The 25801-nt window shown below is 37.4% G+C and overlaps 1 protein-coding gene across 2 annotated transcripts; it reads right to left on the bottom strand.

The window, feature by feature from the left end:
- Positions 1–1245: 1245 nt before the first annotated feature.
- NAA11 (N-alpha-acetyltransferase 11, NatA catalytic subunit) lies at positions 1246–12692 on the bottom strand. Of its 2 annotated transcripts, none has more exons than XR_006201874.1 (2): positions 10866–12692; positions 1246–4822 (listed from the first exon to the last, which is right to left on the bottom strand). XR_006201874.1 is itself a non-coding variant. In XM_042936107.1 (2 exons), exon 1 carries the CDS (start codon positions 12491–12493, stop codon positions 11798–11800), a length of 696 nt encoding a protein of 231 aa, XP_042792041.1. In that variant the 5' UTR covers positions 12494–12692; the 3' UTR covers positions 1246–4822; positions 11786–11797. The 2 variants fall into 2 exon arrangements, 1 of the variants encoding a protein (XP_042792041.1); XM_042936107.1 differs by having other exon boundaries at positions 11786–12692.
- Positions 12693–25801: the final 13109 nt, after the last annotated feature.

Below are 25801 nucleotides of genomic sequence, written 5' to 3'. Positions count from 1 at the left end.
TTTATAGGAATTCACTCCCTTCTTCAGACGTCATCCCTTAAAATACTCACACACATTACACATTCATCATGCCAAAGCATTGATTTTTTTCTGGATGCCTAGGGAGGAAAATGAATGATCACTGTTATTTTGCACAGGTTTGAATATGGAGATAAAAACCTCTGAAAGTAGAAGTGTTAGTAATAACATTTACATGTCTTCTTACAAATTACAGTGAAGTTTTTCTTATACTACCTCATTACCCAATGGCCCTGAGGGTATGGAAGTTATTTTTATCTCTATTTTACAAATGAGAAAATTGACATGGCAGCGGATATCCAGGTAGTAATAAACCAAACCAGGATTAAAAGTTAAGCCTTTGGACTCTGAAGTCTGTGATTTCCCACTCTATTAAACCACCTCTTGCGAAAATTGCTCAACTTGCTAAAGACTATGTTCTCTAGGTAAGCTTTTATAATATGCAGTGGAGGTGATGACCCCGCTCCCAAAGTGCAAAATCTATCTTAATTTTGTGGAGGAAAGCAATTTATGTATGATTTACAATGAAAGGACTTCCCTCCCCAGAAATTCACAAAATGTAATTCCTATGTCCATATAAGGAAACATGGCGTTTAAATAACCCTTCAAGTGTGCTTCAAGGAAATGAACTGTATCTTTTAAGATTTCAAAGAAGCATTCAGGTCTAGAAAAAAGTATAAAGAAGGACCTTGCTAATAAGTCACTTGGTCTGTTTCACTGGTTTTTGGCTGGGTACCGTTAATACAAATTCTAACTCAGAACACCCAAATGATGATGGGATAGGAGGAGTTAATGAAACATGAATAGAAGGGCATGTGGTTCCACACTGGCCTGGTATCTGGTTCTTAACTGGACATTGCATTATTTGAGCTTTTGGTTCTAGAAACAAGAACATTCCAATGTGATTTGTGAGTGTTCTTATTCTTCAAGCTTGTTCTGTACACCACAATTGCTAAATTGTAACTACTGTTTGCTTTACAAGAACTTGGGAGAAAAAACACAGGATAAAACTATGTTAACGTGCTAGGTAAAGGAAAGGGATGTGGGTGGATTTGGGAAAGGATGGGGTGGCAAGTCATGACCAAAACAAGGATGTCCTCAAAATAACATGCATAATATAATCACATTTATGTAAAATACATGAATAATCATATAGATGTATTAAATGATCACACGTATGTAAAATTCTGTGTTTGTATATTTTAGTTTTTAATTAATGGACTATTTCAGAGCAGTTTGGGGTTTACAGAAAAATAACCAGAATATACAGAGTTCTCATATACCACCTCAACTATCCCCATATATGTTTTATTAGAAACAAAAATTTGTTGTATCTTCTCTTTTTTTTTTTGCCGCTTTTGACAAATGAATTAAAATCTGGGGAGTATCACCATGGAAAAAAAATGCCCTTAAAATTACCTTTATGAGGACTTCAATACCTTGTACTGGTCAGTGATTTTCAGATGGCAGAATGCGAAACAATCTGAGCTGGAGTCAGAGAAATTACATCTTAACATAGCACCTGGGTGACTTTGACGCATAGGTTGAAAACTCCGGGGCCAGAAATTCTCATCCCTGGACAGAAAACTCTCTTGAAAGTGCTTCCCACACCACCTCCACATAAAGGTCTGATGTCTGATGCTCCAATTTAAAACAAAACAAAGGCTTGTGTTCATTTTCAAATTCTGTGTCAGATGTCAGCATGGAAAAAATTATTAGTGTCTGGAGAAGTCTATGGACCAAAGAACACAATAAATTGAGTGACAGTGGAAAGTGAAATTTTTAAAAATCTCATATACTGTTTACTTGTTTGGACATGAAAGGTGAGGAAATATTAACGTATCAAAACTCTCTAATAGATGATGCAATGCCAATTATTATCAACACATTTTATGTACTGTGTATATACACTTTTTTGGTGTACACGTTTTGATGAAATATATCTGGAATTTTTATTGAAATTATTAGGCTGTCAATGTAATGTAACAAAATTCCAAAGACAAATCGGACTTATGTGACTGTGTATTTCAGAATGGGATTCTGAATTAGTGTCTAATCCAAACTGACCCAAGGGCCAGTCACAGGTGTTCTGAACTCAGTTCCAAAGTGGGAGATGAGCTTTAAGACCCTCACTAGGCAAAGTGTGGTTCCTAGACCAGCAAGATCAGTGTTGTCTAGGAACTAATTAGAAATGCAGACACTCAGCCCCCACCCCAGACCCACTGAAACAAAAATCCGCAGTTTTAACATGATCCCCGAGAGGATTCATCTGCAAGTAAAAATTTAAGAAAACTTCCCTTCAGCTATTTCAGAGTCCTGATCCTTTCCAGATTTTCCCAGCTTTGAACTAACTTCCAGCACAACTCCCTACTTTTCTAACACATCCACACACCCCATTACTTTTATTTTAGATGAGCATCTCCTGCCCCTCGTTCTCATTTTCAAAGGGAAAATCATACAGATTTGAACTAGGTAACTCACAGGCTTCATTCGCAAGTTTCTCTCTTTTGGCCAAAGAAAACTTTTCATCTTGAGAATTAATATTTCTGAATAATTTTCTGACAGACCTGAGCCCATCCAGTAGGTTCTTCCAAGTAAAGGAGAGGGTGTGGGCCATTCTCTCCAGCTAGTACAACGGTGCTCACCATTAACTACCCTACATCCTTGCTTCAAAGTCTTGCTGATGTCTTTCCAGGATTGTATTTAAGTAAAAAGAAGTCAGCCCATTTAAAAAACGACAAAACTTTGTTCTACGCGAAGAACAATGTTATTACAAACAGAAGTGTCACAGGTTCCCTCCATTTCAGTGTTCCAGAAAGCTGCTGCCGCTGCTAAATCACCATTATTACTCTGGAACCGCTTGGGAACATGCTAATTTACATCCAAAGCAATATTAGTATTATTGTTTATTTTACTTTCATTATCTACATAGGCACAGTCCAAACTAGGTAGTTGCTATAATTCTGCCTTCTTTTGGTAGGAGACTGGGAAAAAGGATATAATGGTAACAAAGAAAAGCAGCCAATAGTTTTAGTAAATAACACTGCAAAACTCAGATATCATTTCTTATTTTCCAATTACTCCAATCCCTATCATCAAGTTCATACAGACAGTAATGTGCCTGGTGCTGGAGAGAAATCATTCAGGTAAGCTGAGGCTACTCCTTCTGTTTCTCCATCTGCTAAGCTGTTAACACGAAGACATATTGACAAGGGCTCAAGGAAAACATGGAATATTTCATCAGTAAGATTATGCTGCCCTAGAGACAGATGTTAGAAAGCTGCAATATTTAAAAATAAAGAGATAAACACATGCTTGAGGGGAAGGAATAGTTTTAGAGCTGGGAGAGAAAATTAAAAAGAAAAAAAGGAAAAATGGAAAGATAGATGAGAGGTTTGTATTACCACAGGAAACAGCAAATCCTTATTGTGTAGGGAAAAAACTTTTATATGCCTCAGGCAATCATTTACTATTAGGTAAGCATTCTTAGAGTGCATTGGGGCAGATTTGTAAGAAGTGCTTAGCAGGGCTGATTATGATTACAGAGAACAGATTTATTTCTTGTCATCAGATGGTTAATGTCAAGGATTTGACTTAAAACCATATACACTGGTTTTCATAAAAATTTAAACATAGGAAATGTTATATACTATGGTAATTCACATTCAGGGATATAAGAGCTACGTTAAGTAATGGTAACTCTGTATTTATCTGGTGACTTATACTGCAGAGGTCAAAGTACTTTGTCTTCACTTATTTTTACTGGAGAAAAAGAGTAAAACAGAATTATAGCGGTGGATTATATACAGATATTTACAAATGACATAGAGTTGCCATGGATCAAGTCAACAGAACATTTTAAACCATAGATTTTCTTTTTTTGCTATAGTTTTCACACTTTTATAAATAAAATGCAAAGAGTGGTAATAGGAAAGTGAAAGGAAGTTTGGCCTTGAATTCAAATCGACTCAGGTTCAGATCCTAGATATTTACTTTGCTTCTTTGAGTTTCAGTTTCCTCATCTATAAAACAGGAATAATAAGCCTACCTTGTAAGGTTGCTGAGAAAATTAAATATGTCATTAATAAGAATCCTAGCATTGCCTGAATATCATTGGCACGCAGTAAATGGCAAGTTACGTCCTTAACAAGAAAACCAAATTGACACAAACAAGGAGATCAGATATTACAATTTAATTACTGGTTGTCCTTTTCTTAAAATCTCCAAGTTCTGATTACATTGTAGAGGCTCTTGCTCATGACTTTCTCCCACTGGAAAGGAGAATACCTCCTCAAGAAAGGGAAGGGTATGACAGAGGATGAGTTCCCAGAGAAAAGAAGAGAAAACAGAATACTTCTTACAGCAAAGAGGAAGAAAGAAGAGGAAAGGGGCACAAGGTCTGACTTGATGGTTCTGACAGCCCCCTCAAGGATGAGAACCCAGATAAATAATGGCAAAAACTGAAAGCAGAGGGGCTTCCTGTTTAGCATTCCAGGAAGAGGCAACCTTGCCAGACAACCACACCCAGCACAGGACTACAACAAACAGAGTAAAACGGGCGGCATGGTGTGAGGAGGACAAAGAAGGTTCTGTGATGGGAGGCCTCAAACTTTCTTGGCTCTTGTGCAGGAGGCTCTGGTATCCAGGTGTTCCTTTATAATCGCAGTGAGATATGTGGAAGGTTGTTGAGAGTGAGAAGCCACTGGGGTCACTGTGAGATGACCCCAGAAAAGGTGCTGCAGAGCATATAGGCTGAGCCAGGGCTCAGAGGGCAGGCGTGGCTGAGACGCGAGGAACTGCAATGCTGTTGAGAAGTGAGAAGAGAGCAGGTGAGCAAGAGAAGGCTACAGGTTTTAACCACTCTAAAAGAATAAAATACTGGCTTTAGCAGCAGACCAATAAGGTACCAGTAGCCCGTTTAGACTAGATCTATCTCTGTGGATGCCAGTGAGAATTTAGATGACAGCACAAAGATCCACACAGGGATCTGGGGCTCTCTCCCCTCTCAGCCATGAGGACACATGAACTTTTCCTGACACCTAAAAGCCACTTCTTCCAGGAGAACGGGGAGGAGGGAGAACACTGAAACACCCTGCAAAATCCTATTTTAAACCTAAAGAAACCAAGATGCTTTTTCTTGGCATCTTCAAATTCTAGCCCATCCTACTCCACTCAAAAAGAAGTTTATTTCAATTCTTAAGAAAGGAGGGGCCTTTTTTAGCTCTTGATAAGCTGGATACAATGTGTTTGATTCTATAAGTCACATTTTCTCTCTGTGAGGCCTGGAGATGAAACCAAAATATCCATTATGTCTCTTTATTCATAACCTAAAGGTGTCCTAATTATATTAGGTAATAGGAAGTAGTACCTTTTATACCTTTTCCCTACTTTCCTTTTTAAAATTACTGCAGAGGTAATTTGGGAGTTTCCTTCCTTCCTTCCTTCAATGAATATTTACTGAGTACCTACCATGAATGAATAATGTGCCAAGAGTTTAGGAAACAAAGATAAATGAGACATGGACCCTATCCTTAGTAAGGTAGAAAGGTGTATAGGATATGTGAACGGAATACATAAGTTAAAGAAAAGCTAGTCGAGTATTGCTGCCCATTGCTGAACGGCTGCCAACAAAACAACAGGACGTTACAACAGGAAAGGTGCATTTTTCTCGTCTATAAAATAAAAATAAGAACATAAAGGCTAGGATGCACAGAGAAGTTAAAAAGCATTTTGTTTTCCACAAAATCATACTTACAGAAAAGTCAGTTTCTAGAATAACAATAGTAAATCAAGTTGCAGGACAGTCAGAGGCACACAATACAAAGATCTTATTTTTTTTAAAGTGTATTTACTGTAATAGAAAAATAATAAGATGTGAGAGAATGGGTCAGAAAGACTATTATCATTACCTTTTTCAATGTGTTTCAAATAGAATTAAGATAGGCATGCAAAGGTAGTTATACAAAAACCAAATATTACATAGTTGTTTTAATTTTCTCAGTAAGTACTGCTTGATCATTTTAAGAAGTTAAATTTTAAAAGTCAAATAACGAAATAATAAATGCCCTAGGGTAGTTTGCTGTTTAATGGTACAGACATTTTTTATAATGATTCTTTTTAAAATATGAATATTAAAGCCCTGAATTGAGCTTATTAAAGTTCAAATTTTTACATATCCAGATTTCTTAAAGGTGGGCAATGGAAGCCTGAGAAATATTTTAATTATTAACAAGATTTTATGAACACAAAACAGAACTTATGCTTTACTTTTATGGTTTGCTTAAAGAAAGAAAAAAAAAAAAAACCTATGGTGTTTTGAGGATATTAGTCCATAGAAAAGCATTGCAGAATGTTTTCATTCTGCATTTTGCGTTTGTTCCTCTGGTTCCTAGACCACTGCCATTCACATATCATCTCTTCCTTGTATCTTTTACCATAAAGCTCATTAGAATTTATATACTGGAGCACAGATAGAGTACAGAATTTAGGAAAAACCTCTGCTTTTATCAGTTACCCCTGACAAAGTTGGTATTTCATTCACCCTAAATATACATCATTCACTGACTGAAAAGTGACATTGTTAGAGATTATAAATAATTCAACAAATTGTATCTATCTGATTAGTATTTCAAAAACAATGTTTTATCTCTTCCCAACCCCCTCTTTATCTTCATAGAGTGCATTTGCATTGAAATCTATGGTTTCTGGCATATCTGGGGTAAGGTTATACTAGGAATTTACCAGACCTGTCAGTCTCTAACTTTCTTCCATATTTCATTATATCATTCCAGTTATAATTAGTTGTCTGGTAAAATTAAGAACAGTCTATTTCAGTGAATGCTCATGTGAACATTTAACAACTTTTTGTTAGGATGACAGCTTAGCGACAGAAAGAATAAACCAGAAAGGAGAGTCGCTGAAGTAACCCTGGCTAACTCAGTATTGCCAAGTCAATGGAAAATTTTGAGATTTTTGTGTTTTTTTTTTTCTTTTTTGTTATTAATCATCAAGCACATATTTCTTGTCAGGAGATAAGCATCAGCTTGATGGCATTCCTGCCTCAACTAGCATGTTTTGAACTGACCTGTCTTCATTGCTATGGCTCCCTAGAAACTTTGCTGTTGATTAGCATTGATTCAGCTGAATGCTTTGACATTCAGCTTGTCAGTGAAAGCTATTTTAATCATTAAGATGCATCTCCCTTCCAAGATTGCAAACTGTTGCTGCTCATACACAACAGTCTATCATTTGATTACTGTGGAAAAGAAAAGGAAAGAGGTTGAATGGTTCCTATTACTACAGATTATATTAAGAGCTAAAATTTACAGAATATTTGTATGTGAGGTATTGTGCTAAGCAATTTACAGGAACTGTCTCATTTAATCCGTACCATCACGGAATCTCACTACCGTGGTTTGCGTCCCTGTTCTCCACTTATCATCTGTAAGACATGCAGCCCTCATCTATAAAATGGAGTAATAGTACCTACTTCTGGGGATGTTATGAAGATTAAATGAGAGCATTCATAGACACTCCCTAGAATAGTATCTACAACATAGTGAGTTCTCATATTTTTAGCAGTAATTTTTATTACTTTGTACATGAAGACATTCAGTCTCCTTTACCAATTGCCCTATTCACCATCACTTCTAACTTTAACCATCTCTGTTGCCTAGACCCAACGGAGGAGATAAAGGAAAATAGAGTTATTCTTTCAGGACTTTATTCCATAGGTATTTGAACTCCAGCTCCACAAGAAGGTGTGCCATAACTGTGTGCAGGATAATTAACCTTTAAATTTTTTTCTTCCTGTTCTTTCTGTCCTCACAGGCTTTTCCCATTCAGACAACTAAGTGTATATACTAGTGTGACCCTGTTGAGTAGGATGATAACTGAGATTTTAGGCAGTTTAAGGGATCTCAGAATAGAAGGGGCATTTCTTCCAGGCTTTAATGAGAGGCATAAAGGCAGCAAGGTGGCAGAATCCCAGTTTCCCACGCCCAAGTTTGTACAAGAGCAGAAAACATGTGTCACGCGACTAAGCAGGTAGCACTGGGTGGCCTCAAGAGTTCCCTGGGCCACATTTTGGAGAGGGAGCAGCAGAATGTTCCCAAGCTCTGCGGGGAAGCAGAATTTCTGATACTCCACAGCACCACTAGGATGTTTCCCACTGTTGCAGAAACTATGCTGTCTCATCACCAGAAGTCATTATTTTTCCTTCTGGGCACACAGCTAAACTACATTTCCTAGCTTCCCCTGCAGTTAGTTAGAAAAGTGGTACAGACTTTTAAAACCTACATAAACCTCTGTGTAAATTCTCTTCCCCTATCTGCAAGCTGAATGTGTGTAAACCCGTAGTGGACACATGATTCTAGAAAATGGCAGAGTCACTGAATCAGGGGTTCTTAATCTGAGATTTAATAATAGAATTTAGGAGATGATGACCTTGGATCTGGAACAAAAAAAAACCCCTGTATTTTCATTAACCTTTAACGAAATTTAGCATTTCCTTCTATTATGAATGTAGGCACCAATGCATAGCAGTACCAGCATTACGTGTGGCTTTGTCACCGACCAGAACGCCTAAACCATAGGTATTTTTGAATTATATTACAGCTGTTGAAGGTATCTCAAAATATCATCTACAACTAAACTCTCATTGAAATAACAGTAATGAGACCCACTGCTTGATATTTAAATTTCATATGGGAATAAATTTATTTAAACAGAGTTTGCTAACTGTATTTCAATAAAAATGGTTTCCTTTGAAATCCCATATAATTTGTATGTCTTTAAAAAACAGTTTTATTAGAAGGGATCCCTAGGCTTCACCAGATTGCCAAAGGAGGCTATGGAACAAAAAAAGTTACGAACAATTGTTCTGGATGGATTCCTGAATAACTTTACGGTTATTCAGGAGTCCCTTTTTTCCTCTCCCTTTCATATCCCAATCGCACTGATGACCTACATTGGACTAAGATGTGAGAAATAAGCCGGTATTCTGTTAACTTACTGAGACTGCAGGTTATTATTTTTTAGAACAGTTAGCCTATGTAGACTAATCCTTGTGCTACGAAAACGGTCCAAACATGACAGAGAGTGTAGAGACCTTAAGAGGCCTCTGGGTAGAAAGGACTTTGAAGTATATAGTGAGGACCAAAGATTGATGGGGTCCATGAAGATGACTCAGCAAATATCAACTTAGAAGGATAATGATGCCAAGTGCAGGAAACATCTCCTTGAACTTAGAAATAAAGTTTAGTAACAGTAACATAAAGAAACATTTCAGTTATGCCTGAATTTAGACCCTGAGATTTATAATTGTCACACAATAATTTTCTTATTTCATATTTATTTTTTCTTGTCCCCTATTAGGGTGACAGTCATTTTTGTTTCTCATAGTAACTACTTTTGAATTCATCAAACTATATACATATAAATATAAATGTAAATATATGTAATAAAAATCTAAATAACATGAAAATTAAAAAATTATAAATCCTTTATATATGAATATATATAATTTATTTTTTTAAAGCTATCTTCAACTAGCTCTGTTCCACTTAAAATCCTTCTTAGCTGCAGGGTAACAAGTGAAGAGAAACCAGTACCACAAAGATGAGATCAATATTATATAAGCCCTTCTATACAGGAATTTTAAAATTGGTAATTTTTTAAAAGGCTTGTTGAATTAGATAGTCTTGACAGAACCCTTCAGAGGGTTTTTTCCCCCTGATTTTAAGTATTTATTTTAATTGCAATTAGTTCACATACAGTGTTATAAGAGTTTCATGTACACAGTATAGCAATTCAACACTTCATTACATCACCCAGTGCTCATTATGCCAAGTGCACTCCTTAATCTCCATCACTTATTTAACCAAACCCCCACCTCCTTCAGAGTTTTTAAGGCAGATAAAAATCTGACAACACTTCTCTTAAGAAATTAAGTTTTGTTTAATTTTACCTTCCCTTTTAGACTGTTTTGCTGCCTTTATCTTAACCTTAGACTAAATGAATCAGTCATTTTGAAACATTCAGGTTGTTAAAAGCCAGATGCAAAGACTCCTCTGAGGACAGACTCTTTTTTAAACAAATTTTTATAACCTATGGAACCACATGAATGAAAAATAAAATAGGGTTAGTGTGCAATACAGTTTGGGTTTCAGCATTAAAATGTGTAAAAAAATAGAATGCATTTATTTTTAAGTGTTATGGGATATAAACATCAACCTGTCCAGATCACAATTGTATACCAACCCCAAGCCTCATGCCCTGGCAAGTAAAAATGTTTATGGATGAGTAAATCAAACAGCATTTATTTTAACTATATGTAATGTCTATCACTCATGACTGGGCTTTGTTATGAGAAAGTTGCCTTTTTCACATGTAAGGGTAAGGTGACTGTGTTTAGAATTTAAAGCTTCTACATTGACAGTAGCTCACTGATCTTTGAAATTCTTAGGGTGTTAGAAAGTTCCTGAGGGAAATGAAATAGTCTTTTAAAACTACCTTTTAGTGGCTGCTTTGTATTAGTACTAACGTGTATTAGAAAGTATAATAATTTTGGTTCTTTGAAATTTTTATGTCAATTTTCACACATTCGAAAGAGTAAAGAATAGCACAATGAACCCCTCAAGTACCTATTGGCAACCTCAAGAATGATCATATGTTGCCGTTCTTATTTTATACATTTCTTGCCCCCCAACTTTTTTCCTCTTTATTTTTTTTTTTTGCTGGAATATTTTAAAGTAGATCTGAGACCTCCTATTCTTTCACTTCAAATTATTTCAGTATGTATCTCTAACAGATGAAGACTTAAAAAAATACAATACCAGTTAGCTCACCAAACAAAATCATTGACCATTCCTTAATAACACAGCCCGTGTTCAAATTTTGCTTGGTTGTCTCAAAATGTCTTGTATTTGACTTGTTTAAATCAGGACCCAAACAATGTCCACAACAGTAGCATTTGGTTAATATATTTTAACAAATTCCTCCTCCTTTTTAAAAAATGACATTTTGTTTATTGGAGAAACCAGGTCATTTGTTCTGTAAAAATTGTCTCACTCTGGATTTGGCTGATTGCATCATGGCAAGGTTTAATGTCCCTTTTTTTTTTTCTTTAAAAATGATAGTTAGATCTAAAGCCTTGTTTGTATTCAAGATTAATGTCACACACACATGCTCACACATAAAATTTTCTTTGGGCAAGAATATTTCACAGGTATTACTGTGCACTTAGTATTGCGTTAGGAGACATATGACATTTGCCAGGCACTCTTTTGGTGATGTTACACTTGCCCAGTGACTTCAAGCGTTGTCAGTCTGATTCATAATGACAAAGTGGCTTCAACTTTCACCTAATAGTGTTAGCCACTGATGACAGTGGGCTAGATCTATTATTTCATCAAGAGTTGCAAAATAGTGATTTTATAGTCCTATTATTCATTCTGCATTTATTAGCTGTAATTCCATAAAGAAGAAATTTCTTCCACCAACTATGTGGACACGCTGAAATATAATTCACACCAAAAAAGCAGGGAAAATGTTGGTTTCTTTTACTGAATTTAATCTACTTTTAGTGTATGAATGGGAGTCCTATTAACTTCCAGTAGTGAGCAATGAGTTTGCTCTAACCCAGTCTGTACTCTTCCTCAAGGTCACCAGGTGGTCCAGCAGGACTGGGATGCGATGGGGTAGGATGGGATGGGGCAGGTCACAGTATTTAGGGTAGCAAGGGATTGGATCAGGGAAAACAGAATACCTTAAGCAGGTTCTAGGAGGTAGACTCTGAATCTTCTGAGCTGTTCTGGGCATCGGTGCTCTCCGTGGACTCGCTAGGTTCCTTGTGGTCATTGCTACTATCATCAGCGGCCGGGATCTTCTCCTCCTCACCATCCTCTTCAGAACTAGGGAGTGTGCTTCCCTGGGTTTCCTGGTTTTCCTTGGAGCCCAGCACCACGTACCTGCCCTTCCCCTTCAGCTCTGGCTGCCTTCTCAGCTCATTGGCCATGTGCGAGAGATCCCTCTTCATAGCATAAGCATCTTCCCCATCTGCATAGTATTTGGGTTCCACCTCACTAACCTGGAAGTTGAGGGTGTTAGAATAGAGGTGCAAGGCTGCTCGGTTACTCTTCCTGACGTGCAGGGACACGTACTTGGCGCTAAAGTTCTCGATCATGGCCCAGGAGGCCTGCTCCATCAGCTTCTGGGCCAGGCCGAGGCGCCGGTGCGATCGCTTCACAGCCAGTGAGGTGATATGTCCATGGGGGACATCATCTGGGTCCTCCTCCATTTTGGCCAGGACATAGCCCACAATCTTCCCGTTCTCGTCCTCAGCAATGTAAGAAAGCTGGGGCCAGGACAGGCCGTGGTAGAAATAGTATTTCATCTGGTAGTTCTCGGGAAGGCAAAGAAGGTTGCAGTGTTGCATGTTAATCAGGTCGTCTGGCCGAGCATTGCGGATGTTCATAATGGCGGCGGGTAGCAAATGGGAGTTAGATGGTGGTCACCAAAAAGAGGCTGCCACCAAGCGCAAGAGTCACTTTTTGCCTCAAGGACTTGAGTCCAGGGAGCCGAAGTCGTAGGACTGGACGACACGGACGCTGGCTGTCGGGAAGGCAGGACACCCTGGAGACGGAAGGGGCGGTGCTAAGACGCGGCTTTCGAAGTGCGCCACCTAGTCCCAGCCAATGAGGTTTTCACGTTATATTCCTGATGCGCACGCAAGGCTTAGGGGGTGGGGATGTGCAGTTTATTAGGATCTCCTTGGTTTTAAAATGCAACGTTTGGACTGTTGCTGCCACTATTCTTTTATTTGTTTCAATTTTCAATTTCTTCTTTTGGATACATATGGGTAAACTTTGACGAACTGAATAAATCCATATAACCAGAATATAGATCGAGAACCAGAACATTGCACACACCCCAGAAATACCCACTCAGATCCCCTTCCAGTACTCTGATCCAGTGTCCCAAAAGTAACCATCACCTAGATTACTAACAGTTTCTGTATAAATGGAATCATGGCGCATACACCCTTTTTGTGTTGAGGTACCCCCTCCCTGCCCAACGTATACTTGTTTCAGCTACTTGTGTGTAGTTGGGAGTTTTTCATATTCTTTCCTGTCTGATATTCCATTGCCTAAATATATCACCTCTACCGTTGATGACAGTTTGTGTTATTTCCAATTTGGGAAAATAGTAATTGTAACTAAACGTTCTGGAACATGCCTTTTGTAGAAACATGCATATTTATCCAGGATTAGAATTACTGGGTCAGAAGATATTATGATGTTCAACTTCTATAAATAATGTTAAGCAATTTTCCAAGGTGGTTGCTCTGTAACTGAACCCAAATCTGTCTGACCTATGTGAAGGAAAGCCAAACACTGAGATATCAGGTATGCAGCAAGGAGAGCTTATTGGAGAAGCAGCTGAACAGAAGCTAGGAGGACAAACCTCAAAAGTGCTTCACCAAGGGGGAAAGAACAAATTTTTTGTTTGTTTTTTGTTTTGTTTTGTTTTTTAATAATCCTAGGGATTGAGATTTATACAAATTGATAAAAAGGGTAGGGAAACATGAGGAAAGGTGGAGCATGTGCATTGAGCAAACATATATGTAGGATACATTCCATGTTCACTTTGGGAGTGGAGACAACATCAGAAGGCTAAATTCAGCCCCTGAGCTCATGATGTTATCTTGACACAAGAAGAAAGGCTATCAGCATCCTCTGACAGCAGGTTAAACTAGGTGGGTTTGGAGCTTCTTATTTCAGGTAAGAAATGCAGGGCCTTGCTTGTTCCTAGGCTGGAACCATATCAGTTGACCTTGATTGAGTCCAGGCTTGCTTAGAGACAGCTAGTGGATTTGTTAATGGAGTCTGAAAAGACACAATAGCTGATTAGGGAGAAACAGTTCTCTGAAAAACAAGCTTTAAACTTTCTGCTGGTTTCAACCTCATTAACCCAATGGGGCACGGTTTTATTTTATTGCTTGTGTGTGGTTAGTGGTATTACATTGTGGTTTTCTTTTGCATTTCCCTGATGACTAAAGAAGTTGAACACCTTTTTTTTACATATTTATTAGCCATTCTCTGTTCTTTTTTATGAAGTGACTATTCAAGTCTTTTCTTCATTTTTCTATTGAGTTGTATGTCTTTAGCTCATTAATACTTAATAGTTTTTTGATGTTAAATTCCAATATACTTAACATACAATGTAATATTAGTTTTGGGTGTACAATATAGTAATTCAACAATTCCTTACATCACCCAGTACACTCCTTAATCCTTACCACTTATTTAACCCATCCCCATTCCCCAATAACCATCAGATTGTTCTCTACAGTTAAGAGTCTGTTTCTTGGTTTATCTCTTTTTTTTTCTCATTTGTTTTATTTCTTAAATGCCACATATTAATGAAATCATATAGTATTTATCTTCCTCTGCCTGACTTATTTTGGTTAGCATTATACTCTAGCTCCATCCATGTTGTTGCAAATGGCAAGATTTCATTCTTTTTTATGGCTGAATAATATTCCATTGTGTATATATACCACATCTTCTTTATCCAATCATCTATAAATAGATACTTGGGCTGCTGCCATAATTTGGCTATTGTAAATAATGCTGCTATAAACATAGGGGTGCATTTAAACCTTTGAATTATTTTTCTGGGGGGGTAAATATCCAGTAGTGTGATTACTAGTTCATAAGAGTAATTCTATTTGTAATTTTTTTTTTTTTTTTTTGAGAGAGAGAAAGCACACAGGAGCAGGAGAGAGGCAGAGGGGGAGAGAAAGAATCTTAAGCAGGCTCCATGCCCAGCACTGAGCCTGATGGGGGTATGACCTGAGCTGAGCTACCCAGATGCCCCTATTTTTAATTTTTTTGAGGAAATTCCATATTTGTTTCCACAGTGGCTGCACGAGTTTGAATTCCCATATCCTCGTGAAACACTTGCTGTTATGTTTAATAGTTTTTAAAAATATGTATTCTGAGGCGGGGGGCACCTGGGTGGCTCAGTCAGTTGAGCATCCAACTTTGGCTCAGGTCATGATCTCGCAGTTTGTGAGTTCAAGCTCCACATTGGGCTCGCTGCTGTCGGTGCAGAGACTGCTTCAGATCCTCAATCCCCTTTCTCTATTCCTCCCCCATATATATATATATATATATATATATATATATATATATATATATATAATATGTAATATGTTATATATATTCTGGATAAGAATCCTTTGTCAGATGCATTATGGTGTATAGCATCCTACTCTATTGGTTGATTTTTCACTCTTTTAATTGTGATTTTTGACACCCAGCTGGAATTTTAATGTAGTTCAATTTGTCCAGTTTTTAGATTTCATGGTTAGTGCTTTCTGTGTCCTGTTTAAGAAATCTTTGCCTACTGTTAGGTTACAGAGATGTTCTTTTATGTTTTCTTCTGAAAGTCATATTGTTTTACATTTTATGTTTAGATATGCAGTCCACTGAATTTATTTCTGTGTAAGCTGTGAGGTAGAGTTTCAGTTATTTATTTTATTTTATTTTATTTATTTTATTTTATTTATTTTATTTTATTTTATTTATTTTATTTTATTTTATTTATTTATTTTTTGCCTGTATGGATATTCTGTTCATCTAGCACCATTCATTGGGAAAAAATCCTACTTCTCCACTGATTGCATTGTTTCCTTTGTTGTAATGTAAATTAACCCAAGTTCATTTGCTAGATGCACAGCAAAGGCAATCACTGAGACATTGAGTTATGTAGCAAAGAAGGGGTTTATTTGAGAGGCAGCCAGATAAGGAGACAGGAGGGCAAGCTTCAAATCTGACTCTCTGGAGGAGGAGGAGAGTTGGGAAATTTAAAGACAAATGAAAGGTCTGAGTAAAAATTGCAGCTGGCTTAGTAGTCTGCAGTGGTGAGTAGTACCATTAACCTTTTGGTTACTGGTTTCAATAAATCCTGAGTTGCATTTCTAGATAAATTAAGAAATTTTTATACCATCTTGGTGAAGCAAGATTTGGGGTATTTCTTTGATAGTGTAGAGAAGTCACATTTTATTAGTCCCACTTGCGCATAAGCTGGAAAAGGCCCTAGAATTATCTACATATTTTGTACAACTTTCCTTTCCAATTTTCTAGCATATCACTACCTGGGGACTCAAACACCAAAAAAGTTTATTCTGTTATAATTAAGTAGTCTCTTTTCTTATATCGGTAGCCAATTCCTAGTTATATCTAACTCATCTAAATTATGTATGTGGTATTTCCTTCCCATGAAGGTACACAGATCTTTACTAGAACAATGTGAATTGTGAAACATAGCTTGAATAGCAACTATTTTGGGCTGTAATTTAGCAACTAGCTCTGTTTTTATTAAAAAGTTTTTAATATTTAAGATAAGATTTTAGTTTCTTGATGTTTTGATCAGCTCTCTACGTTATTTCCCAGTATTATTCCCATTCAGAAATTTCTGTTTTATTTTGTACTTCACTCTGTGGATAGGGATATGTACCCTGAGATGGTGTAGCTTTAAAAACAATCCAAAAGAGGGTGTCTGGTTGGCTCAGTCGTTTAAGTGTCTGACTTCAGCTCAGGTCATGATCTCATGGTTCATGGGTTCGAGCCTAGCATCCGGCTCTGTGCTGACAGCTCAGAACCTGGAGCCTGCTTTGAATTCTGTGTCTCCCTCTCTGTCTGGCACTCCCCCATTTGTGCTTTCTCTCTCTCTCAAAAATAAATAAACATTAAAAAAAACACAACAACAATCCAGATCAGTCAGTTGGTTGACTGTTTTAAAGGCATGAACTACCAAAATGTTCTTCTATAGGAACATTGTGTCTTTACTAGACTTCTAGAATATAGGCTTAACAAGTAGGGAAGGTGTGACAAAACAGACCAACTCACACAAAATTAAACTCACACATCAATTATTTCTCTATCATTGTAACCTCTTTTGTTCATCTTTCTCTTCCATGGTCCAGGAAAACAAAATGAAGAAGACTCTTATACCCATACATTTGGGAAGAAGCAGCACTTTATTAATGAGTAATATTTGTTTGTTTGATTGATTCTGTTTAATCCTAAATCCTAGACCTAATATTAGAGTAAGGCAACAACAAAAAGAATTTTCAGAGTAACTAGTTGTATGCAGAAAGGGAAAATGGCAGTCAGTTACTTTGTTTGTGGTATGAACCAAAGCATTTCTATGCCCGAGTTGTTTAGAGGGCAACATAGTTTATAACAGCTATATTATAAAGGAATAGTATGACATATAACAGATTCTCAATGAAAGAACAAATAATTTTTTTTATACTTACTAAGGTGATAAGCTCTCATTGTTTCTTCCACTGTCCATGATCATAAACAACACCAAACATAGATTCAGTCATGTGGGTAAACAAGAATTGTTAGCAAAGAAAAATGTTCTACTTTCTCTTGTTATTCCTCTTGTTATTTCTCTTGTTATTCCAAACCCATCTTTTTCCTGGTGCAGTGATAGGGTATATCTACATAAAATATGAGATTAACAAATTTGAAAAAAAAAAAGTTTTTGCAGTTAACATTGGGTTTGTGGACAATGGGCAGTGGCTGTAAGACAGTTATGAAACTCCCCTTGCATTGAAACAGGAGCAAAGAGGCTGGATTTAATATAACCCCAGCTTTCTTTGTTTGCAGAGAGGAGTAAAATATTTTGTTAGACTGGCATTAGAATGTGATTGGGTCTTTAGGAATGCCGTGACTATGTGGGGAAGAGCTCTAATCAGAGAGGTGCTTAAGACCAAAGTGGAGGAGACCTCAAGCAGAACAGCCACTGCTGGCAAGGGCAGAACTGACTCACATGGGGAAACCTGGGTGGCTCAGTCTGTTGAGCATCCAACTTCAGCTCAGGTCATGATCTCGTGGTTCATGAGCTGGAGTCCCACACTGGGCTTGCAGAGCCTGCTTTAGATCCTCTGTTGCCTTCTCTCTGCCCCTCCTCTGTTTGTGCTCTCCCAAAAATAAATAAATACTAAAAAACAAAACAAAACAAAACAAAAACAAAAAACTGACTCACATTAAGCAATGGGCTGTTCTTTGTCTTCATGAATTTGTCTTCACACCTAAAATTGTTTCTTTCCTCTCATAGCATAAAAATATACAGGCTTATGATTACCAAAAAGACTTAATGCTGAAATTCTCTACAAGGTTTTTGTTTTTGTTTTTTTAAAGAAGAACAAAGCCTCTTTGGCTTCTTGTGACAAAGGTCATGGATCCGAAATGTTAGTTTAAATGGAATGCAATAGAAACTTTGGGTTAGAAGCTATGCTATGTAATATGCTATGTATGCAACAGCTAGTCTACCCAAGAGGGTAAACACTGGTGAAATTTGGCTGGGCCTTGGGACTGTGACACTGGTTATTATCTTGATGTTAAAAGGAATGACCTCACTCCTCTGTCAGTGTAGGTATGTAGTGTCCCAAGTAATGAATCTGAGATAGGTATCACCCTATACTTTTAGAGTCTTTGTAACATGGAAGGTCTACACAAGCAGTAAGATTTAGGTATCACATCTTCCAGTAAGAGAGTGGCTAACAAGTTTATCGATGTCTTGTGTAGAGTTTCCAGTATACAAAATGTTATCTGAATCCCTTTCCAAATGTGGGAGAACAAAGAAAATCTTTCATTACAGACTCAAGGAATTTGGGCCAATGTGAACTGCATCTCTGTATGACTCTTGGGTTGTTTTGGGAAAGAAAACAAATTACGACAAAGATCCACTGCTATAAAATATTCCATAGTATGTAGGAAGCAGGATAGCAAGGGGACAGGGCTTGGAATGACAGAAAAAGGAATTATTGCTATAGCATGTACTGCTTAAAGACCTTTGAAATCATGAATATCTTGGGGCACCTGGGTGGCTCAGTTGGCTAAGCAGCTGACTTCAGCTCAGGTCATGATCTCACAAGTTTCTGGGTTCAAGCCCCATGTTGGGCTCTGTGCTGACAGCTCAGAGCCTGGAATCTGCCTCAGATTCTGTGTCTCCTTTTCTCTCTGCCCCTCCTCAGCTCATACTCTGTCTCTCTCTCTCAAAAAATAAACATTTAAAATATTTTTTAAAAAGAAAAAAAGAAATTATGAATATCTCTGCTAGGTTTCTTGCATTTCCAAGTGGATACAAATGTGAGGGTTTATTTTCAGACATTTTCTTGAAGTGAACAGATGATTCAGCATTATAATTGATACAGAAGGTGGCATTGTGGGGGATAAGCTTAGGAATCCCCTGGGATTACACCAATGGGTTAACATGGCATAAAGAAGTACAAAGTCATAAAATGCTCACACCGAGTTTGGGTAAACCAGATTGGCACCCCAAGAATAGGGGGTGAAAAGGCACCCCAAAATAGAGAGGGGGTGCAGAGCCCCCAGAATAGAGAGGGAGGGGCAAAGGCCCAAAATAGGAACGGGCACAAAGGTACCCAATACATAGGTGTATGAAATAAACAAGATTAGATATTCAGGGTGGAAACACCCCCAATTTAGTACTATAGCAGAAAAGCTGCTTTCACAGGAGGTTAGGGCAAGGGTAAGTAAATTGGTGAATTGGACTATGGACCACTGCACTGTAGGCAAAGCAGCCCAGAACGGAGATGGTTAACAAAAGAAAAGGTGCCTTCTTAACCCTGAGGTTATTCCCCCTATCTGTCTCATCTCCTAAGATAAACAGAGATGCTGCCTCATGTCCACTGTGAACAACCTTCCTCCTGACTGCCCAGCACCTGGATTTTGTTTTGTATTAACCCAACCCTCTAACTCTGAGTACCTTCAAGATCCCCTTTCCCTATGGCCACAAATTAATGTTCACAGATTCATTGTCTTTTTGTGCACATCCATCGCCATGTTTGTAAGCCTTCTTATCCTAATAAAAATGGGGCAAGGACCCTTATTCGGGGCTCTTGTCTTTTCCAAGACATTAGCCATCTCTCTCTTTCAATCCTGTGTCCCACTGTCTTGCTAGACAAGAGACGACTTTAGATCCAGAGTCTACAACAGGCATAAAAGCAATTATTGTAAGATTATTTTGTGTATGGGAAGACTGCAGAGACACATAGCATTTGCTTTGATTTTTCCTGTATTTTCAGATTAGGTTCAAAGATCTCTTCTGTGTAGTCATCTTTGACTTCCTTCTCCCTGGAAAAATGAATTATATTCTTATTTGTGTACTCCTTTCAATCATATCTGTGTAATATGCATATGATTTACTTTATTCTTAATTCCTGTCCTCTGTTTTTGAGGACATGACCCCGTTTAATAAAAAGAGTTGCTTTTGTAGGGATTAGCAAATTGCCTAAACACAGTAGGTCTTGAGTAAGTGCTTATATAATGAATATGTAATTGGAGGTATAAGTATATTGACAGGCTAAGTAAATCTTTTCTTTATGTAGCCCAAATAAATTATATGACTATAGTACATATTTTTGTGTAATCATATCCATTATTGTTGCTTAAAGTGTATAATGAGAAAATACGATGGTACTTATGCTACATCACTTTCTATACTTTGCCTGATTTTCACTAACCAACTACTTTTATGTACCAAATGCTTCAACGTCTAGGCTACTCAGAGATTTGCAGATGATTTTTATTACATAAAAGAAAAGTAAATTGAACATAATTTAGCAATTAGTTTGCGACTCTAAATTTCGCTTTTATGCCTTGGGAAAAATGGGTTGGTCATTGTCTGTTTACTAATACTCATTTTTGACCCTTTACCCACAGAATGCATTTCTCAGGCTTCACTTGTCTGAAGAAGAAGGATGAGAGAAGCCAGGGTATTTCTCTTCTACTGGCTTATCCTTGAGTGGCATCTTCCTGCAATAGCTGCTTTCCTCTGGTTTTAGCTCCCCACTAGACAGCCTCCACTGGGTTCTGGTGTTCCCACCAGCAACCATGGCCTCTAGTCTGTAATAATAAGACTTTTCCTTTTTGTCTGTCTAGCCCCAGAAGTGGTAGTGTCTTCTTGCAATTGCTAGAAGCCTGTAGGGTTGCTTCATCATCCCCTATTGGCTTCTCTTAAGTACCATCACTCATTACTTATGTATGAAATTTCCTCAATTTCAGTTACCTATTGTAGTTTACTGGCTGTTCCCTGACTTAGAGAAATTACAATAATTGACTATATTTTTAATGTAAATTTAAACATCATACGATTTTCCCAGAAAACATGAGTACTCCAGCCTCTAATGAATGATAATAAGGCAACACATTCAAAGACAGTCATGGATTCACTGTTTTCAGTTTTGAGAATGGATGGCCTCTTTAAATTTACAGAATCCCTGCTGGCAAAGGCACCAGAAACCTGTTCCATCAGTTCCATATCGTTTCCACAGAAGTGACTCAGTGGTTGCTAGGTGTCACTGAGATTTTAGGCACTGCAAGGTCTTTGAAGATTTCAGAAGTCCCTTATAATTAGTGTTGTGTCCGCAGCAGTTTTGATGCAAGCTCATAAATGTTATTGCATGGAAATAGATGTAGGAGTGAAGACTGAGAAGACAGAAGGAGTGGTGACCAGGGACGAGCTGATGCATCTACAGAGAAGAGATAGTTTTTAAGAAATCGTGCTGGGTTGGGGCACCGGGCTGGCTCAGTCAGTTAAGCATCAGACTTCTGCTCAGGTCACGATCTCACCATTCCCCAGTTAGAGCCTGTGTCAGGCTCTGTGCTGACAGCTCAGAGCCTGGAGCCTGCTTCAGATTCTGTGTCTGCCTCTCTCTCTGCCTCTCTGGCGCTCCTACTCTCTCTCTCTCTCTCTCTCTCTAAAAAATAAACATTAAAAAAAAAAAAAAGAAATTGTGCTGGACATTGTGGGAAGAAATTGCACTTCTATTCTTGGTTCAATCATTTATTTAGCTGTGATGTTGGGCAGGCCACTTCATTTTTCTAAGCTTTCCCCTCTACAGGATGGAAATCTATCTATCAACCCTTCTACTTTGTTCTGAGAATGAAATGGGATAATGTACATGAGAGCTTCATACAAAGGATCATTATTATTATCAAATGCATTTTTTCTATGGAAGAAGTTAACTTGAAACCCTGAAGGTGTTGACTGATAGGTATATTTGATGAGAAGAAAAATTGAGGGCAAAGGCAATACAGCAGGTGCAGAATGGCAGAAATTATGAATAGGTTCCAAAATAATTAGATTAACAAGAGTTATCCTGGAATGACAAAAAGGCAAAATAATAATAATAATAATAATAATAATAATAATAGTCTCCAGCTTTTGAAAGGACACAAGAGGAGAAAAAGAATTTATTTCACATTTTTCCATTTAAATCTTGTAAGTTGTTCTATTGTTGCAGAACCAGCCTTCTTAAAACCTCACTGACATATTTTATTCCATGATCCCTTTGGAGAATTGGATGCAACCAAATGCTCCCATCTATATTGTGAAGTAGGAAGTAGAGTGATTAAGTATGAGAAATAAAACCACTTGAGAAATTAGTCATAGATTTTAGAGAGAATTTAGGATGCCAAACTCCTACATAAATTGCTTTTGGTTTCCTGCTGTACAATTGGTTGCCAACATTGGCAAATGTTGTTCCTTTGTAATCTCCATGCTGCAAGGTCCTGTCACTTTGAAAATAGCTGACTTAATTATTATTATTCTGTGCGTGTATGCCAAAATCCAGCTGTTCAAAAGTGAATTCTGTTTTGTTTTATTTTTAGGAGAGAGAGTGTGCACCAGCTGGGGAGAGGGGCAGAGAAAGAGAGAGAGAGAATCTCAAGCAGACTCTGCACTCAGCGTGGAGCTCCACAAGGGGCTCCATCCCACGACCGTGGGATCATGGCCTCAACTGAGATCAAGAGTCAAATGCTGAACCAACTGAGCCACCCAGGTGCCCTAAAAAGCTAATTCTTTCTCAAACTCAGCGAGCTAATAAACATTCTCAATGATTGTCTATGGGGAAAACTCAGTTTTATTTTTCTGGTGTTTCTTTCAAAGGAAGTTTTGTTTAACGACCATGCCAAATATAGTTTTATTGTTCAGTTGAACCACATGATAACATGATATCTTGAATCTTTTTTAGTTCTAAAATTCTGTGACTGTTAGTCTAGCACAGATTAATTTTATTGTTGGAGTGGGCTAGTGGGAGTCAAAGAAGACAGGGATGATGTGGTATCGTAATACTTAAATATTAAAGTTGGAATTCAGTGAATGAAAATCATTTCCTCGAAGCTGACAGCAAATGATTATTAAACATTTTTATGCTAAAAGGGAAAAATTGATGGATTCTATTTTCCTAATTGTTCATGATAATTCTTTGTAGTAAATAATTTGCCCTTTTTTAAAGCCACAGCAATAACATATATGTATAGCACCACCCTGTTTTTACCCATTCCTGTAGTCCTAGGCTAGAATTAATTTGCAAAGTAGAATATGTTAAAAGCATCCAGTAATTTAGAGATACACGGTGATCCTTGCTAGATGATTATGAGAATTAAGCTTTGTGAAATCTGATTTAACATCACTTTGTTGTAAGTGATGAGAATGCAAGAAACATTCAGTATGTCTATACTAAGTCTTATTACAAGGTGTTCCTGCCATAGATCAAGGTCAGATAATGTACTCAGCCATAGTGGTCATCAGATTCAAAGCTACCTTGGGGGAAGTAGAATTAGATTTGGAAACTTAGTGTAAAAACAGAACTGTCTTGCCTTTCAAGATTTCATCTGCAAGTATCTCAAGTTCAGGTTTCATGGAGTTTCTCAAGGCCCTTACTAAGATAATTCCTCTGATTCACCATTCAAGAGGTAAGCAAAGATGTAAGCAAAACAGCTCAATATTATGAACATAGGTTGTGTGTTTCAACTGAAAAAATAATTCATCCACAATCATGTTGCCAGTTAAACACTGGTTTATGATTCACTTTCTAATTAATCCAAAAAATGTGAAGCACATTTAAAAATGTTTCTCTCCCTGTTTCCGGCCTCTGTGTCTTTCTCTTTCTCTCTCCCTGTTATTAGTGCTTGGGTTTTCTCTTGGCTTCACTTTCCCAACACAGCACAGATTGAACATGCAAAGCATACAACACAGAAGAAGAAAGATGACACCTGGGTCACTAGTCTCCTGGCTCACTTTGCTAATCTGCCTCAACTGCCATCAATAATTAGGGTGAAGAGATGACTACTACTGTGGCTGCTACCGCTGTTGCTGTATTTAAATGCACTTGGAAAGCCATACATAATTTTTTTCCACTTGATGAACTTATTACTCGATTTCTAATCTAGGAAGACAAGAAATTAACTTTCTAGAGTTTGGGGACTTTTTTTTTTTTTTACAGGATTATATACTCTTAACGGTAAATCTTCCGTATAAAAGACTGTTTATAACATATATGCAGAATTTAAAAAATAATAAAATAAACCTCTTCGTACTCACCACTGACCCTAAGAAGTAGGCTAACAATACCTTTGAAGCCACTTTTATAACCCTCTCAAATATCTTTCTCCATCAGAGGTAATCTCAATTTTGATTTTGTATATTAATTATTTCTCATTGATATGTCTTTACATGATGCATCATTTAATTTTTCCTGTTTTAATAATTATATAAATAGAGTCGTAGTGTGCACACTTCCGTGATTTGCATGTTTTTGCTCAATAGATTTTTGATATCCATTCATATTGGTATAGTTTATTTAATTTTATCATGGTTTAGCACATTTTATGACTATAATGAAATAATTTATTAATTCATTTGCTGCTCATAGACATGTGGGTTATTCTAGTCTTTGTTTTTGTTGTTGTTTGTTTGTTTTGCCATTACAAATTGTGTTATTTTTCTGTTGCTGCCTAACAAATTACCACAAACTTCGAGGCTTAAAACATCATAGAATTGTTATTTTATAGTTTTGTGGGCCAGGAGTCTGGGCACAGCATGGCTCAGCTGGTTTTCTATGCTTAAGATCTCAGAAGGCCAAAGTAAAAATGTTGCTCAGAATATCTTCTGAGGCTCAGGGTCCTTTTACAAGCCAATTCAAATTGTTGGTAGTTTAGTTTTTTGTAGTATTAGACTGAGGTCTCTACTTTCTTGCTATATGCCAACTGCAAACTTTCTCAGTTTCAGGTTTCACCCACCTTTCCCTGGCATATGAACCATCTGCCTGCAACATGGCAGTTGCAGTATTCAGAGCCAGCAAAACAAATATGTTTAGCTTTGAATGTCTTCTTCCTTTCATGGTTCCCTGATTAAGTCAGGCCCACCAAGAGTGGTATTTCATTTGATTAACTCAGAGTCAACTAATCACAGATCTTAATTACTTCCAAAATATGCTTTCTACCACTTAATCTAAAATAATCATGGAGGTGATATATCATCAGGTTCACAAGTCCTGCTCACACTCAAGGTGAGGGCATTATACAGGGTATATATACCAGAAGGTGGAAATCTTAGGGGCCATTGTAGAATTTTGCTTACCCTATGAAGGATTCTATAAATAAATACTTAAAAAATTTTTTTGTAAATGTTTTTATTTATTTTTGAGACAGAGAGAGACAGAGCGTGAGCAGGGGAGGGGCCGAGAGAGAGGGAGACACAGAATCTGAAGCAGGCTCCAGGCTCTGAGCTGTCAGCACAGAGCCTGACGCAGGGCTTGAACTCACGGACTGTGAGATCATCACCTGAGCTGAAGTTGGATGCTTAACCGACTGAGCCACCCAGGTGCCCCTAAATAAATATTTTTGAATATGACTCTTATTTATTTTTTTGTAATTTCAGGAATTATTTTAAT

Source organism: Panthera leo, chromosome B1, assembly GCF_018350215.1.
Source record: "Panthera leo isolate Ple1 chromosome B1, P.leo_Ple1_pat1.1, whole genome shotgun sequence".
Taxonomy (NCBI): Eukaryota; Metazoa; Chordata; class Mammalia; order Carnivora; family Felidae; genus Panthera; species Panthera leo.
Note: the sequence above shows the minus strand (reverse complement) of the source record. Positions and strands in the feature narration are given on the sequence as shown.